The sequence below is a fragment of the Siniperca chuatsi genome, linkage group LG23, assembly GCF_020085105.1.
Source record: "Siniperca chuatsi isolate FFG_IHB_CAS linkage group LG23, ASM2008510v1, whole genome shotgun sequence".
NCBI lineage: Eukaryota > Metazoa > Chordata > Actinopteri > Centrarchiformes > Sinipercidae > Siniperca > Siniperca chuatsi.
Window position 1 is genome coordinate 2240001 of NC_058064.1, and position 15000 is coordinate 2255000.

Genomic DNA, 15000 nt, shown 5'->3' on the forward strand with positions numbered 1-15000 from the left:
GTGAATCCCTGGTCAGAGGTCAGGTACCTGTCTGCTATGCTGGCTGGTTTGACCTTGTCGATGATGATGACCTGCTTGTTACAGAACATGGAGGTGGACAGAGCCACGCCCAGACTCGAGCCCGTCGCCTTGGCAACCTCCACCAGCAGCGGCCCCGACGCCGTGGCAACAGAATCTGACAGAGGGAAAAACAGACGCACAAAGTTATTGTTTTATATTGTTTTCTTTTTTCAAGGAATCGTGTATTTTACAGTACAAGAGTTCATATGGGGTTCCAAAGGGTTCAGGTCTTGGTCCCGTTTTATCTCTACATTCCACCAGCTCATATTATTCACATTAATAATATTTGCAATCATTATTATGCAGATGATACTCAACTTTACAAATCACTTTATTCTGGCGACGTCCACCATGTTGGGAAACTGATTCAGTGCATTGACAGACAGACATGACTGGATGCCCCAAAATGTTCTTTAAATTAATTGCGACAAAACTGAAGTATTTTTGTATGTTTGTCTTTATTTACATTTTTATATCATAATTGCATTAAAATGCGTCTTCATGTTCACACTTTCTTTTCCATCTTTTAATAAAGTTTGTTTTCAATTACTTTTAAAGTTTAAATGTTTGTAAAAAACTCGTGACTCGCGTATGAATTGTGCTCTATAAATAAACTTGCCTTGCCTTTTAACGACTGATTTACTTTGGCACAATTTATTGTATAATATTATTCTTTTATTGTTGAATTTTGTTCAAACTAATAAACAAGAAATAATCTATTACAATTTCATCCAATCAAATCTGATACTGACCGGAGTATTACCTACTAACAACTTCAATAACAGCTGTGAACTGTTGATAGTAGGGCTGCAAACTAACGAGTCTTTTCAGTTTCGATTAAATTAACAATTTATTTGGTCTAAAATAGAGAATAATATATTTTCCGTGGCCCAGGGTGACGTCTTCAAATAGCTTTTTCGTTCAACCAACTTTCCAAAACCCAAAAGATATTCAATTCACTATAATGCAAAACAAAGAAAATCAGCAAATCCTCACATGGAAAAGCTGAAATCATCAAATTTGGGTCATTTTTGCTAAAAAAAATTACACAATTAATCAATTATCAAAATAGTTGCTGATTCGTTTGATGTTAATTGACTAATTGTTCTAGTCTAGTTGCTTATACTCCTTAAATACTGGTATTAGTAGGAGTATTAACCACAAAAGTCACTTCCAGAGAGTTTAAACTGACCCATCACTGAGACGTCGTACTCGAGCAGCAGCGTGGCTTCCTGCCCGCACTGCTTCAGGATGCTCATGGCCTCTGATAGCGTGCTGCCGTGGAGACGAATCCCGTCGATGCTTAGCAACCGATCGCCCGGCTTGACGGTTCCTTCTCTGGAGACAGAGAGAGAGAGAGAGAGAGTTTCTACAGAGGCTCCCGAGGGACAAAAAGCCTTCAGACAGACAGCGAGGGCAGAGGTCACGCACCTGTCAGCCGGACCGCCTGGCCTGATGGTTGTTATGACGATGGGGCGAGACTTGTTCCTGTCTTCATGGGCCCCACCTGCAAACACACAGTCATGTCAAGTATTTACCTTTAATGCACACACACACACACACACACACACACACACACTGAGCTCTTCTCACCTCTGATGACAAAGCCGAAGCTGTTTCCTTCTTTGTGAAGCGTGACTTCTACGTTCTTAAACATGACCCCTGACCCCTGCACCGCTGCAACACACCAGAACACCAACACATCAACATCACCTCTGACCTTCTGCAACACACTGAATATACTCTTAATACATTACTGTTGCACTAATCTTACTACTACTATCTCTATTACTACTGCTGGTAAACTCACAGACAGGCGGCAGCTCGTACTCGACCTCCAGTACGACTCGCTCCCCGACGTTCTTCAGCAGACTGATGATCTCATCGTGTCTGAACTTGGACAGGTTGATGCCGTTAACAGCGCGGATGTAGTCGCCCACGTTCAGCTGGTCGCTCCTGCACAAACAGTCAAAAGATCAGCTCCAATTTCACGTCAATGTTAAAGTTAACTTTGTGATAGTGAAGCAGGGCATTCTGGTTCACGCAATGCTGGTTAAGCTTATCGCCGCCAGGTAAATCTCTCTGTATGTCGCAGTATACCGGAGTTTTTTAAAATCTTGTGTCTGTGGCGACAATACCGCGCTTCTCCTCCTCTCCAAAACAAACAGACCATGTGATTAAAAATCGGTAAAAACACTGAATAAAGCAGTTTCACGTTCAGGACGTCCCTGAGGGGCTCAGCTTGTTTCTCTGAAGATCCAGACGTCCGATGACTAAAATCCTTCATCAGGTTAAAATGTATAGTTAAAAACAACCAAGATCTAAAAGGTATATTGTAAAAATGTGGCTTAAAACTGAATAAAGAGTCAATTTATGACAGCTTCTGGCAGACAAACACAACACTGACGCATGCGCAAAGGGGATATGACGCCATTGTCAGGTGACCATATGAAACGCACCATTACCTTGATTAAAATTACAGATTTCTCAGGGTTTGAAAATTGTTGTAAACATTTGGGATAATGTAAGTACACAGCTCAATAAAATATATAACATAGGTCTAGACATTTTTAGACATTTTAATGCGGAAAAGTTATATATTTCAACTTTAATATGATTTCAAAACGATGAGAATGAGTCAAACAGAAGAGACACAGAACAGAATAGATGTAGAGCAGATTAAAGCGTAATAAAACAGAAAATGATGAATCGATTGTCTGCTGTTCTATTCTTCTCCAAAGTGATGTGTTACCTGGCAGCGATGCCTCCCTGTCGCAGGTTTGAAACCCGGGGCTTCCCATCTTTGTCGATGCCACCTGAAACCGTCAGTCCGAGCGTCGTCCCCTCCTTCTTCATCAGCTCCACCACCGAGCAGCCCCGAAACTCGTCTACATCACACAAAAGGACAGGTGACTGGTCGAACACTCCTCTCACATAAAATGATTTTACTGCAGAATTGAACTCTTTCATTTCTTCCAGTTGTATTTATTCTATCTCTCCCTCTTTTCTATCTTTGCACTGTGACTAACTCTCTCTCAGCACGGAGAAATAAAATAATAATCTGGAAAAAAAAGAGAGAAGTGAAGTCATCTTCTATTCTGTCGTCCATCTATATTTCATCAAATGCCTGAAATATTTAACAGCGGGAGAGATGGAAAGAGATTTTTCAGAGCAGACCTGGTACAATCTGATGTGAGCGGTCCTCAGGTGATAAAACAGAAAGCAGGACTTCATTAAAATGTTTTATTTAATATTAATCAGGCAGGGCTTCGTCCTGTTTCATTCAGACAGGATTAAGACGTCTGATCTTTGGCTGTGACCATCATTGTCTTCCTCTCCTCCCCCATCTTCTTCCTCCAAAGAAGCTTTACAAAGAGCGGCTGTGTTCTTTTCAACTTTTCTAAAACTCAGCTCTGACTGAAAAAGAAAACCCCCAAATCTTCTATTCAAATGTTAGATGAACAAGTTTCCTGCAGTGGCGGGGGAGAAACTTTTGTGAAGTGTTACTTCAAAAACTGCCAGTTATCTTCACACTGAAAGAAGCGGAGTTACAATAAAGCTTCTCTCAGAGGAAAATAGTTTTCTTAAAGCTGCACTATTTCAGATTTTAAAGCGTCTTCGCAGCCTAAATAAGAAATGCAGCAGAGCGGAGCCTCCCGTCTATCAGTAACTTTAAATTCCACTATGAGGATCTCAGTGGTGGTTTTGCTTTTGTTGACATGGTTCTGAAACATCAGTGGCTGGTTCCGAAGCTATACCAGTTCCTCCAACTAGTTTTGAAGCTCTACTAGTTTCACCAACTGGTTTTAAAGCTTTACCAGTTTCTCTAAGTGGTTCCAAATCTATACCACATCCTTTAACTGGCTCTGAACCTCCACCAGTTTCTATAACTGGTTTAGAAGCTCGACCAGTTACTGTTAAGAGTTCAGATGATCTACTAGTTTCTCTAACTGGTTCTGGACCTCTACCAGTTCCTTTAACTGAATCCAGACCTCTACCATTTCCTCTAACTGGTTCCAAGGCTGTACCAGTTACTCTAACAGGTTCCAAACCAATACAAGTTTCTTTAACTTGTTCTAAAGTTCTAGCTGTTTGTCTGGTTCTGAATCTCTTACAGTTACTCTTACTGGTTCCTCAGTTTCTCTAGATGGTCCAGACGCTCCACCAGGTCCTCTAACTAGTTTTAAACCTCTACCATTTTCTCTCAATGGTTCTAAAGCTCCACCAGCTCATCTAACAGGTTCTGGACTTCTACCAGTTTCTCAAAATGGTTCTGAACATCCATCAGCTCCTCTTAGTGGCTATAAAGCTCCACCACTTCCTGCATCAACTGGTTTTGAAGCTCCACCAGTTTCTCTAACTGGCTCCAAACCTCTACCAGTTGCTCTTGAGGCTTACGAAGCTCCACCAGTTCCGTTAACTGGATCAGTGCTCTACCAGATAATTGGTTCTGAGACACTATCAGTTCTTCTTACTGATTTTGAAGCTCTATCAATTAATCTAACCAGTTCTGAACCATCACCAGTTCTTCTAACTGGTTTTCAAAGCTCTACCAGTTCCTGTAACTGGTTCATAACCTCTACCAGTTCCCCTAATTTGTTCAGAAGCTGTACCAGCTGTTCTAATGGGTTCTAATTGGTTCCTAATCTCAACCAGTTCTTTTAAGTGGCTCCAAAAATCGAATAGGTCTTATCAGCTGAACCTTTTATTAATTACTGGAGAAACAGCAAGCTGGTAGGTTGTCCATCACTGTAACAGCTCTCTACTACCACTGACATTGTTTCGACAACGGTCCCAGGTCACTGATATAACGTTTACTTGTTGTCACAGAAATATCGGCAAATTCTGATTGCAGTTCTGAGTTGCAAGTAGGCCACCAGCTCCAGGTGGGAGGAGATAAACTGCGACTGCAAGCATCTTCCTGCAGGTCACACGGATAGAAAACATCAGCTAATGTTTGTGTGTCTATTTTCAGAGCTGTTATCTTCATCGCTGTGCTTATTAGCTCTGCTGGTGGAATCACACGGAGCAGAACCAAACGAGAACAGAAAAGAAAGGAATGGATAGAAAAGATCACAAAGAACAAAATAAACTAGACCACAATGAATGAATAATAATAATAGACGTGTGTTTTGTGTGTTACCTGGTATACTCTGCCTCCTGATGGCCAGCGCTCCATCTGGAGGTCGCGACCCGGCAGAGTGTTTGGTGTACGGCCCCTCATCTGAGACACAAAGAAACACACAAACATTTCATTCTGACTGGTTCTGACGCTCAAACATTTCCTGTTACTGGAAATGTTTACCTCTATCAGTTTCTCTAAATGGTGCTGAAGCTCTACCAATTTCTCTCGACAAGTGTTATTGGTTCCTGTACAGTATGTAGCTCTGAAACTCCAGCACTTCCTCAAAGGCCTTTACCAGTTCTTTAGTCCAGTTCTGGTTCTGAAGCTCTACTATTTTCTGTAACTGGTCCCAGCCCTTTACCAGTTTTGATAAATAGTTCTGAAACTCTACCAGTTCCTCTAACTGCTCTACCAGTTTTAGAAGTTCTATGAGTACCTATAACTGGCTCCAAACCTCAACCAGTTCCTCTATGTAACTCTGAAGCTCCTCTAACTGGTTTCAGACATTTACCAGTTCATTCAATTGGTTTAAAAGCTTGACCATTTCTACTAACTGGTTCCAGAGCTCAACCTGTTGCTCTAACTGGTTCTGAAGATCTACCAGTTCCTTTAGAAGTTTAGAGGTTCTACGAGTTCCCCTAACTGGCCCCAAACCATGACCAGTTCCTTTAACTGGTTCTGAAGTTCTACCAGTTAGTTCCTGTATATAGCTCTGATGCTCCAGCACTACCTGTAACTGGTTCCAGACCTTCACAAGTTCTCTTACTGGTTCTGAAGCTCTACCAGTGGCTCTGAGGACCTCCACTATTTACTTCAACTGGTTCCAGACCATTACCAGTTCCTCTACCTGGTTCCGAATCTTGAGCAGTTCCCTTTAACAAGTTCTGAAGCTTGACCAGTTGACCAAACAAACCACAACAGAAAGAACCCTCACATGTTACATCTACTCTTCTGATTGGTGTAAAACTGAAATGTCATTGTGAGGCTCCCATAATGCATCTGTACTCACCATCATCATCGTCAGGCATCGCAGAGCTTCCACCACAAAAATACATCTCCGAGCTATGATGCTAACTAATACTGATACGCTACTGTAATCCTTCCGTTAAAAGCTGGCCTCCCTAGCCAGTAAACTAGCACGTTAGCATCCTCTGCTTCAGATGCTACTTGTTAGCATCTAACAAAGGTCTGAAAACTGTCTGAATGACTTTTACTGACCAGTTTACTGTCTGGTTTGCAGTCTAAAGCTGCTGCCAAGAGGTCCGTCAAGTCAGCCTGTTCTCATGAATAAAGAAACTACTGCCGGAGAGAGATGACCTCATCAGTACAGCGACCAATCCCTGTGGAGAACACTGTGGTCCTTCAAAGTCTAGACCAATCTCAGCAGTCCACAGGGAGACCCCTGGTGATGTCTGCTGCGTTTTATCTTGTTGCAGTTTATCGTCGTGTTTTGCTATTTCGGTCTTCTGTTTGGTTCTATTTCATTTCGTTCTAGTCTTTTCTAATCTGCTCTAGATCTATTATGTTCTGTTTGGTTCCAGCAGCGGAGCTTAGAAACACAATGAGACTCTGAAAACACACACACACACACACACACACATACCATAGCTAATTGAAGATGAAAGATGAGCCTCCTCCTCCTCCAGATGTAGGACAGCAGCATCTCTCCCTTTCAGTCTCCAGCTACAGTACATACTGTATATTCAAACATATATATAAAATACTATATACTACACACTGTGGCACGATATATAATATATGAAACTAATAACTACAATTGCAGAATTAGGAGTTAAAAGATCAGAAATATCCAGGCAAGACTGGAGAGAGGGCCGGTGTCCCCAGTCAATTCAGTTACGTTAACATGGCCAAAGCAAGTGTGAAATTGTTGTGAGCAGTTTCATGTAGGAGCTATCTGTAGAAAGAAAACAGTTCCTCCATGAAACTGCTCACAACAAACCTGTGGATTATCTTCAGTAACCGGGTCCTGATTTGTGCTTTGAGCTCCACAAGCCGAGCGCCATCTTTTCCCATTATATTAAAAAAGATGCAGACGTCTCTGTGGCCGATATCTCCAAAACTCTGCAGCTCGCGCCAAAACAATCTAGACGGATAAACAGCTCTACAGGTGAGAGGAAACACGTGTATTTGATTTTGGGGTGAACTGCCCCTTTAATGGCTGTGCAAATAACAACCCTTTTCTGTCAGGAACAAAGGAGCAAGTAGTGTGACATTGATATAGAGACACAAAAACCTCTGGACGGCTGGATCAACAACATGTGCGACTTCGAGGCCACATTGGTTTCTTTTAACCACGACAATTGTTTAAACAAGGTCACACACCAGTGGTGGAGGAAGCATTCAGATCCTTTACTTCAGTAAAGGTATGTAAGTATAATCAGGAAAATGTACTTAAAGTATTTAAAGTAAAATGTCCCCTGTGACTGTTACACTATTATATATTATATCATTAGATTATATTTACTCATGCATTAATGTAAAAGCAGGATTTTACTGTTGTAGTCTGGTCGTGGAAAATAAAAATAAAACATTACATCCATTCACATCTGTTGTTTCACAGCCACCGGCTGAAATGTGTTTTTACTTGTATATTTAATATCCACTGAGGGTAACTGTGACACAGAGATGATCCATTTTTAACTATTATACAAGCAGCATGTAAGTGTAAAACCTCAGAAACACAAATAAAAACAGCAGTTCTGTAAAAGAAAAACTGCAGCTGTAACACTGATTTCCTGTAGATGGTTTAAAAACTTTCACTTTTTCAAAAAAAATAAAGTTTGAACAGATTCCAACTAACACGAAATGTATTTTTGTGTTTTGTAATTTGAACGTAACCCACGTAGCCTATCCTGAAGTACGTCTGGGCTGCAGTTACTTGACATTTGGGCTGGAACTAACACTTTCATTATTTATTAATCTGCCAATTATTCTTATCGATTAATTGTTTGGTCAAACAATAATTAAAAATTCCCAATTTAATTTCCCAGAGCCCAAGACTTTCTTATGTCCGACCAATAGTCTAAAACCCAAAGATATTCAATTTTAATATGATGTAAGAGAAGAAAAAGCAGAAAATCTTCACGTTTGAGAAACTGGAACCTAATTTTTCTCCTATTTCTTGGCAGTTTTGCTTGTATTTGATCTATTTAAATGTCAGTCTATGGCTAAACTATGGTGCAAAGACCGAACTCCAAAAACAAACAAACAAACAAACAAATAAATAAAAACAGCAGAAAGACAAGTTCTTAAAGTTACAGAAGCCTTGTGACATGTAGCGTCTGCGGTATTAATTAGCCAATTAATCAACAAAAAACTTAATCAACAATTCTGACATGTATACAAGTTATTTAACAAGGAAAAAGCAAACATTCGCAGCCTCTCCAATGTGAAGATTTGCTGTTTTTCTCTTCTGTATTTTGGGCTGTTGGTTCGACAGCTGAAGACGTCAACTCGGGCATCAAATCAACTGTTTTCTGACATTTCAGTCATGAAGTGAAAAAATGTTTTACAGATGAACTGATGAAGAAAATAACTATTTAGATAAGAATCAGGTCTACAAACAGCTGTCTGACCTTCAGCAGCAGAGGTCACCTGACCAGAAACACACTTTACTGCTCAGTCAGAGCTTAACGACGATAAATACTGACTGTTAAAGAGTCACTAAACTACTCGCAATCCTAAAACCAGTGCTAGAAAGTAATTACAGTACATTCGCAGTACTCTACTTAACTTGTAATCCATTTAATGCTATTTTATACGTCACAACATTTCAGAGGCGAATGTTGCATTTTTGACATTTATCTGACGGCTGAAATTACTTTAACATACAAAACATATCATCTTGTGCAATACGCTTAATTGTTCTAGATTTCAGTACAGCAGTACATAAAGTCCATTAATTCACTGAGCTGGAGGGATTTTTGTTGGAAAAGTTTTAATTGGTTCTTTATAACCCCGGAGCAGTAATCATAATTAACTGAGACCCAGTGTTTGGTGTTGTCCACATATTCAGGGAGAAAGTTTAATATCAAGGACACTGAGCTTCAGTATTGATAATTTTTCCCTTTGCATCTTGGAGTTATTCCTGAAGGTTTGTGCTGAGGGTTTTTATGGTTGCAATGCTATTAAAAAAAAACATTAAAATGATGACACATCTGTAATAATAATCCAATAATATAAATATAACACTCTGCACAATGAGACTTTACTTTTTATACTTTTAGTACATTTTGCTGAAACATTTGAAGGCAGGGCTTTTACTTATAAGTATAGCATAAGTATTTCTACTTTACCTTGAGTAAAGGATCTGAATACTTTGTCTCAGTCTATAAACTAAAAACATCAGCAATAATATATATATATATATATATATATATATATGACTGCAACTAATTGATTAATCTATTGATGATTTTTCCATTAACGGTTCTGTCTCTAAAGCATCCTAAATAACATCAATAAGTAGGGAGGCTGCTGTATCTCTCAGCTGGTTTGTAATGTGTTTCTGTGCAGCTGGGTGGAGGGAGGAAACGAGCACAACGAAGGAAGGAAGTGGAGATAAAGGAAGGAATAAAACGGTGGTGAAAAAGGGGGGATGGAGGAAAGAAGCGAAAGAAGGGATAAAAGACAGACGAATGGAAGAAAGAGAGAAATTAAAAAAAAGGGAAAGAGGATGGAGGGATTGAAGGAAAGAGGCAAAGGAAGGAACGAAGGACTACAAGTACCTGGGAGTCCACTTGGATAATAAACTGGACTGGACCCAGAACACTCAGGCTGTTTACAGGAAGGGCCAGAGCCGCCTCTGTTTCCTGAGGAGGCTGAGGTCCTTCAACATCTGCCGGACAATGCTGAGGATGTTTTATGAGTCTGTGGTGGCCGGTGCTGTCCTGTTGCATGCTGGGGCAGCAGGCTGAGGGTAGCGGACGCTAACAGACTCAACAAACTGATCCGTAAGGCCGGTGACATTGTGGGGGTGGAGCTGGACTCTCTGGCGGTGGTGTCAGAGAGGAGGATGCTGGCCAAACTACACGCCATCTTGGACAGCGTCTCCCACCCGCTCCACGACGTGCTGGTCAAACAAAGGAGCGCCTTCAGCGGAAGACTCATCCCCCCACAATGCACCACAGAGCGCCACAGGAAGTCATTCCTGCCTGTGGCCATCAGACTCTTTAACTCCTCCCTCTAAGTGTCAGTCTGTATGACCCGAAGTCACTAAACTGGACATTGATCATCAACATCACTGCAATACTTGACATGATTGTGTAATATTCTGTGTACTACTCCAGTGCAATATTTAGTTTTCCCATGTTAGTTTTTCCTATTTATTGACATTGATATTATATACCTCCATTACTGCTGTGCAATATCTTAATAATCTCAATAAGCTACACTGAACTCGACAGTACATGCACCACTGCTCATTACTTATCATCAACCGGTAAACCCACTTTGTACTTCACACTTATTTTATTATATACTTATACCCACCTGGTACTTAATGTATTTTCTGATCTGTTTTATAGTGTATTATATTTTTTGCTAGTACTTTCTCCTGTGTGCACTGACGTAAAGGCGAGCTGCTGTAACAAAGAGTTTCCCTTCGGGGATCAATAAAGTACTTCTGATTCTTAAAACGATAACAACGATACAAACCGCAGCTACGGAGATATAATGCTCACATTATTATTCTTAAAGAAATAACTTGCCAGTTATGAAAAGTGTCTCTAGCTCTGACAGTATTCTTGTTCGTATTGCCCGTTTTCTGTTTCTGTTGTGTTTGATGGATCTTGAGATGGATTGCTCGTCTGATTTCATGCAAGTATTTTATCAGTTATCGGTGGTGTAACTCCTGTTTTCACTGGATGCTGTAGCTTGTGGCTCGAATATGAAAATCTTTCACATTTTGAGGTTTAAGGCAGATTAATGTCTATAACTGAATTACACCTGCTGACAGTGCGGAGGAGTTTGAGGCTGCAGCTAACGATTATTTTCATTATAGATGAATCTGAATTACTTTCTCTGTTAATTGATTAAATGCTTATTCTATGAAGTGTTAAAAAGATGTTGTTTAAAAAAAGGCTCATCACAATTATTTTTGTACAACCAAACAGTCCAAAACCCCAAATTATTCATTTCAGGAGCTGGAAGCAGTGACATTTTTCTTAAAAAATGCCCTAATAATAATTTAACACCAACAGTCATAATGAGTACTTTTACTTTTGATACTTTGAATACATTTTGCTGATATAAAATGTGCTTTTACTTTAATAAAATTCAAAATGCAGGACTTTTACTTGTAATAAACAGCGGTGGAATGTAACGAAGTACATTTACTGAAGTACTGCACTTAGGTACAGTTTTGAGGTACTTGAGTATTTCCATTTCATGCTACTTTATACTTCTACTCCGCCACATCTCAGAGGCAAATATTGTACTTTTCACTCCACTTTGCAGATTCAAATTATGAATTCAAAATATAATCAAGTAAGATATGATTGTTTTATTATAAATTACTTCAGGAAGAATATTAAATTGTTGAAATGAGCTCCACCTTTACCAGCTGCAACATTAAAGTGTCGAACACATTAATGCATCAATAATTATAATCCAATAATATAATATATATTATTCTGAAATGGGCCGTTCTGCATAATGAGTACTTTTTGTACTTTAAGTATATTTTGATGCTAATACTTTTGTAGTTTTACTTAAGTAAGTAAGCTTTTGAATGCAGGACTTGTACTTGTAACAGAGTATTTCTACACTGTGTAAGTAAAAGTACCTCTTCCACCACTGGTAATGTGTTTTACATTGTGGTACTTAAGAATCTGAATACTTTATCCACCAGGCGTTACAGCATTATCAGTAAAACCAAAAAACAAAAAACACCTGAAGCTTCAAACTGCATCAGACTTCTGAGAAAAATCACAGAAACCTGAACACACTCTCTCTCTCTCTCTCTCTCCTTTCTCCTCTATGCTCGCTCTCCCCTGTTAATACACACCATGAATATTACATTCATGAAAATAAGATGCGATACTCGCTCTCTCTCTCTCTCTCTCGTGCTCACACTCACTCTGAAGGTCTCTCGTCCAAAGCAACCTGCAGCGATCGACTCAATGAATCCATCTGGTGATCGTTTTCAACGCCACACACACACACACACACACACACACACACACACAGCTGGCTTTGGTCATACACAACCGGCTCTCTCTCTTTTCAATGTCAGCAGTTCACACCAAATGACGCTCGACCAGCCACACACACACACACACACACGTATGTTACACATGCAAACATGCTTATCCCTCCATCACACACACACCAAGTCTCTCTCTCTCTCTCTCTCTCTCTAGGCAGAGGGAGGAGGGAGGCTGCTGTATCTCTCAGCTGGTTTGTAATGTGTTTCTGTGCAGCTGGGTGGAGGGAGGAAACGAGCACGGCGAAGGAAGGAAGTGGAGATAAAGGAAGGAATAAACGGTGGTGAAAAAGGGGGATGGAGGAAAGAAGCGAAAGAAGGGATAAAAGACAGACGAATGGAAGAAAGAGAGAAATACAAAAAAGGGAAAGAGGATGGAGGGATTGAAGGAAAGAGGCAAAGGGAAGAAATGACAGATGGAAACGAATAATAAAAGAAGAAAGGGAGGAAAAAAAAAAATCAAAGAAAAAAAGGAAAAGGAAGAAAGAAGGAAAAGAAGGAGAAGAAGAAAAAGAAAAAAAGGAAGGAAGAAAGAAGGAAGAAAAGGAAGGAAAGGAAAAAGGAAGAAGAAAGAAGAAGGAAGGAAAGGAAAAAGAGAAGAAGGAAGAAAAAGAAAGAAAGGAAAGAAAAGGAAGGAAAGAAGGAAAAGGAAGAAAGGAAGGAAGGAAGAAAGAAAAAAAGAAAAAGAAGAAAAGAAGAAAAGAAAGAAAGAAGGAAAGAAAGAAAAAAAAAGAAAGAAAGAAAAAGGAAAAAGGAAGGAAAAAAAAGAAAAGAAAGAAAAAGAAGGAAGAAGGAAGAAGAAAGAAAGGAAGAAAAGAAAGAAAGAAAAAAAGAAAGAAGAAGAAAGGAAAGAAAGAAAAAGAAGAAGAAAGAAAAGAAGAAAAAGAAGAGAAAGAAAGAAAAAAAAGAAGAAAAAAGAAAAAAGGAAAGAAAGAAAGGAAGAAGAAAGAAGAAAGAAAGAAAAGAGAGAGAAAAGAAGAAAGAAAGAAGGAAAGAAGAAAGAAAGAAGAAGGAAGAAAAAGAAGAAAGAAAAAAGAAAAGAAAGGAAGAGAAGAAGAAAGAAAAAGAAGAAAAGGAAAGAAAAGGAAGAAGAAGGAAAAGGAAAAGAAAGGAGAAAGAGAAGGAAGGAAGGAAGAAGGGAAAGAAGGAAAGGAAGAAGAAGGAAAGAAGAAAGAAAGAAAGAAGGAAAGAAAAAGAAGAAGAAAGAAAAAAAAGAAAAAAAGAAGAAAAAGGAAGAAAGAAAGAAAGAAAAGAAAGGAAGAAAGAAAGAGAAGAGAGAAAGAAAAAAGAAGAAAGAAAAGGAAAAGAAGAAGAAAGAAGAAGGAAAGGAAGAAAGAAAGAAGAGAAGAAAAAAAAGAAAGGAAGAAAGGAAAAAGAAAGAAGAAAGAAAAAGAAAAAGAAAAAGAAAAGAAAGAAGGAAGGAAAGAAGAAAAAGAGAAAGAAAAGGAAGAAAGAAAAAGAAGAGAAAGAAGGAAGGAAAAAAGAAAGGAAGAAGAAAGAAGAAAGAAAAAAGAAAAAGAAAAGAAGGAAGAGAGAGGAAGGAAGAGAAGAAGAAAAGAAGAAAGAAAGGAAGAGAAGAAGGAAGGAAGGAAGAGAAAGAAAGAAAGAAGAAAAGGAAGAAAGGAAGAAGGAAAGAAAGAGAAAGAAGGAAAGAAAGAAGAAAGAAGGAAAGAAGGAAGAAAGAGAAAAGAAGGAAGAAGAAAAAGGAAAGAAAGAAGGAAGGAAAAGGAAAGGAAGGAAAAGAAAAGAAAAAGAAGAAAGAAAGAAAAAGGAAAGAAGGAAGAAAAGAAGGAAAAAGAAAGAAAAAGAAAGAGAAAGAAAGAAAAAAAAAGAAGAAGAAGAAAGAAGAAAAGAAAGAAGGAAGGAAAAAGAAAGAAAGAAAAGGAAAGAAGAAGGAAGGAAGAAAGGAAGAGAAGAAGAAAGAAAAAGGAAGAAAGAAGAAAGAAGAAAGAAAGGAAGAAAAAGAAGAAAGAAAGAAGGAAGGAAGGAAAAAAAGAAAAGAAAGAAGAAAAAAAAAAGAAAAGAAAGAAAGGAAGAAAAAGAAAAAAAAAAAAGAAAGAAAAAAGAAGAAGAAGGAAAAGAAAAAGAAAGAGAAAAGAAGGAAGAAGGAAAAAAAAAAAGAAGAAGGAAGAAAGAAAAAAAAAGAAAGAAAGAAAGGAAAAAGAAAGAAAGAAAGAAAGAAAGAAAAAGGAAAGAAAGAAAAAAAGAAAGAGGAAGAAAGGAAAAGAAAGAAGGAAAGAAAAGAAAGAAGAAAAAAGAAAAAAAAAGAAGAAAGAAAGAAAAAGAAAGAAAGAAAAAAGAAAAAAAAAGAAAAAGAAAAGAAAAAGGAAAAGAAAAGGAAAAGAAAGTCAAAAAAAAAAACACTGAAAAAGAAGGAAAGAGAAGGAAAAGAAGAAAGAAAAAAAGTTTGAAAGAGCTTTAAAGAAAGAAAGCTGAGGCAACCCTGAGAAAAGACAAAGAAAGAAGAAAGAAAGAAGAAAGAAAGAAAGACAAAAGAAAGGAAGAAAGGAAAGAATAGTAATAAATACATATTGTACCACCAGAGTATTATGATTAAAAAGTGCTAGTTTGTTGTAACAAGTACTAGCTG

At 38.5% G+C, this 15000-nt stretch overlaps 1 protein-coding gene across 7 annotated transcripts in view; it reads right to left on the reverse strand.

The window, feature by feature from the left end:
• grip1 (glutamate receptor interacting protein 1) overlaps positions 1-15000 on the reverse strand; it is a 78462-nt gene that overhangs the window by 26216 nt on the left and 37246 nt on the right. For 4 of the 7 annotated variants that reach the window (XM_044185404.1, XM_044185406.1, XM_044185408.1 and 1 more), the window contains exons 2-8: positions 5204-5284; positions 2813-2948; positions 1871-2016; positions 1654-1737; positions 1492-1567; positions 1253-1398; positions 28-175 (exon numbers count right to left, since the gene is read on the reverse strand). In XM_044185404.1, the coding sequence (XP_044041339.1) occupies positions 28-175; positions 1253-1398; positions 1492-1567; positions 1654-1737; positions 1871-2016; positions 2813-2948; positions 5204-5284 (817 nt within the window). Of the gene's footprint in view, positions 1-27; positions 176-1252; positions 1399-1491; positions 1568-1653; positions 1738-1870; positions 2017-2812; positions 2949-5203; positions 5285-6194; positions 6229-6788; positions 6881-7145; positions 7235-15000 lie in introns of those variants that run through there. The other 3 variants (XM_044185403.1, XM_044185405.1, XM_044185407.1) reach the window with 3 other exon arrangements.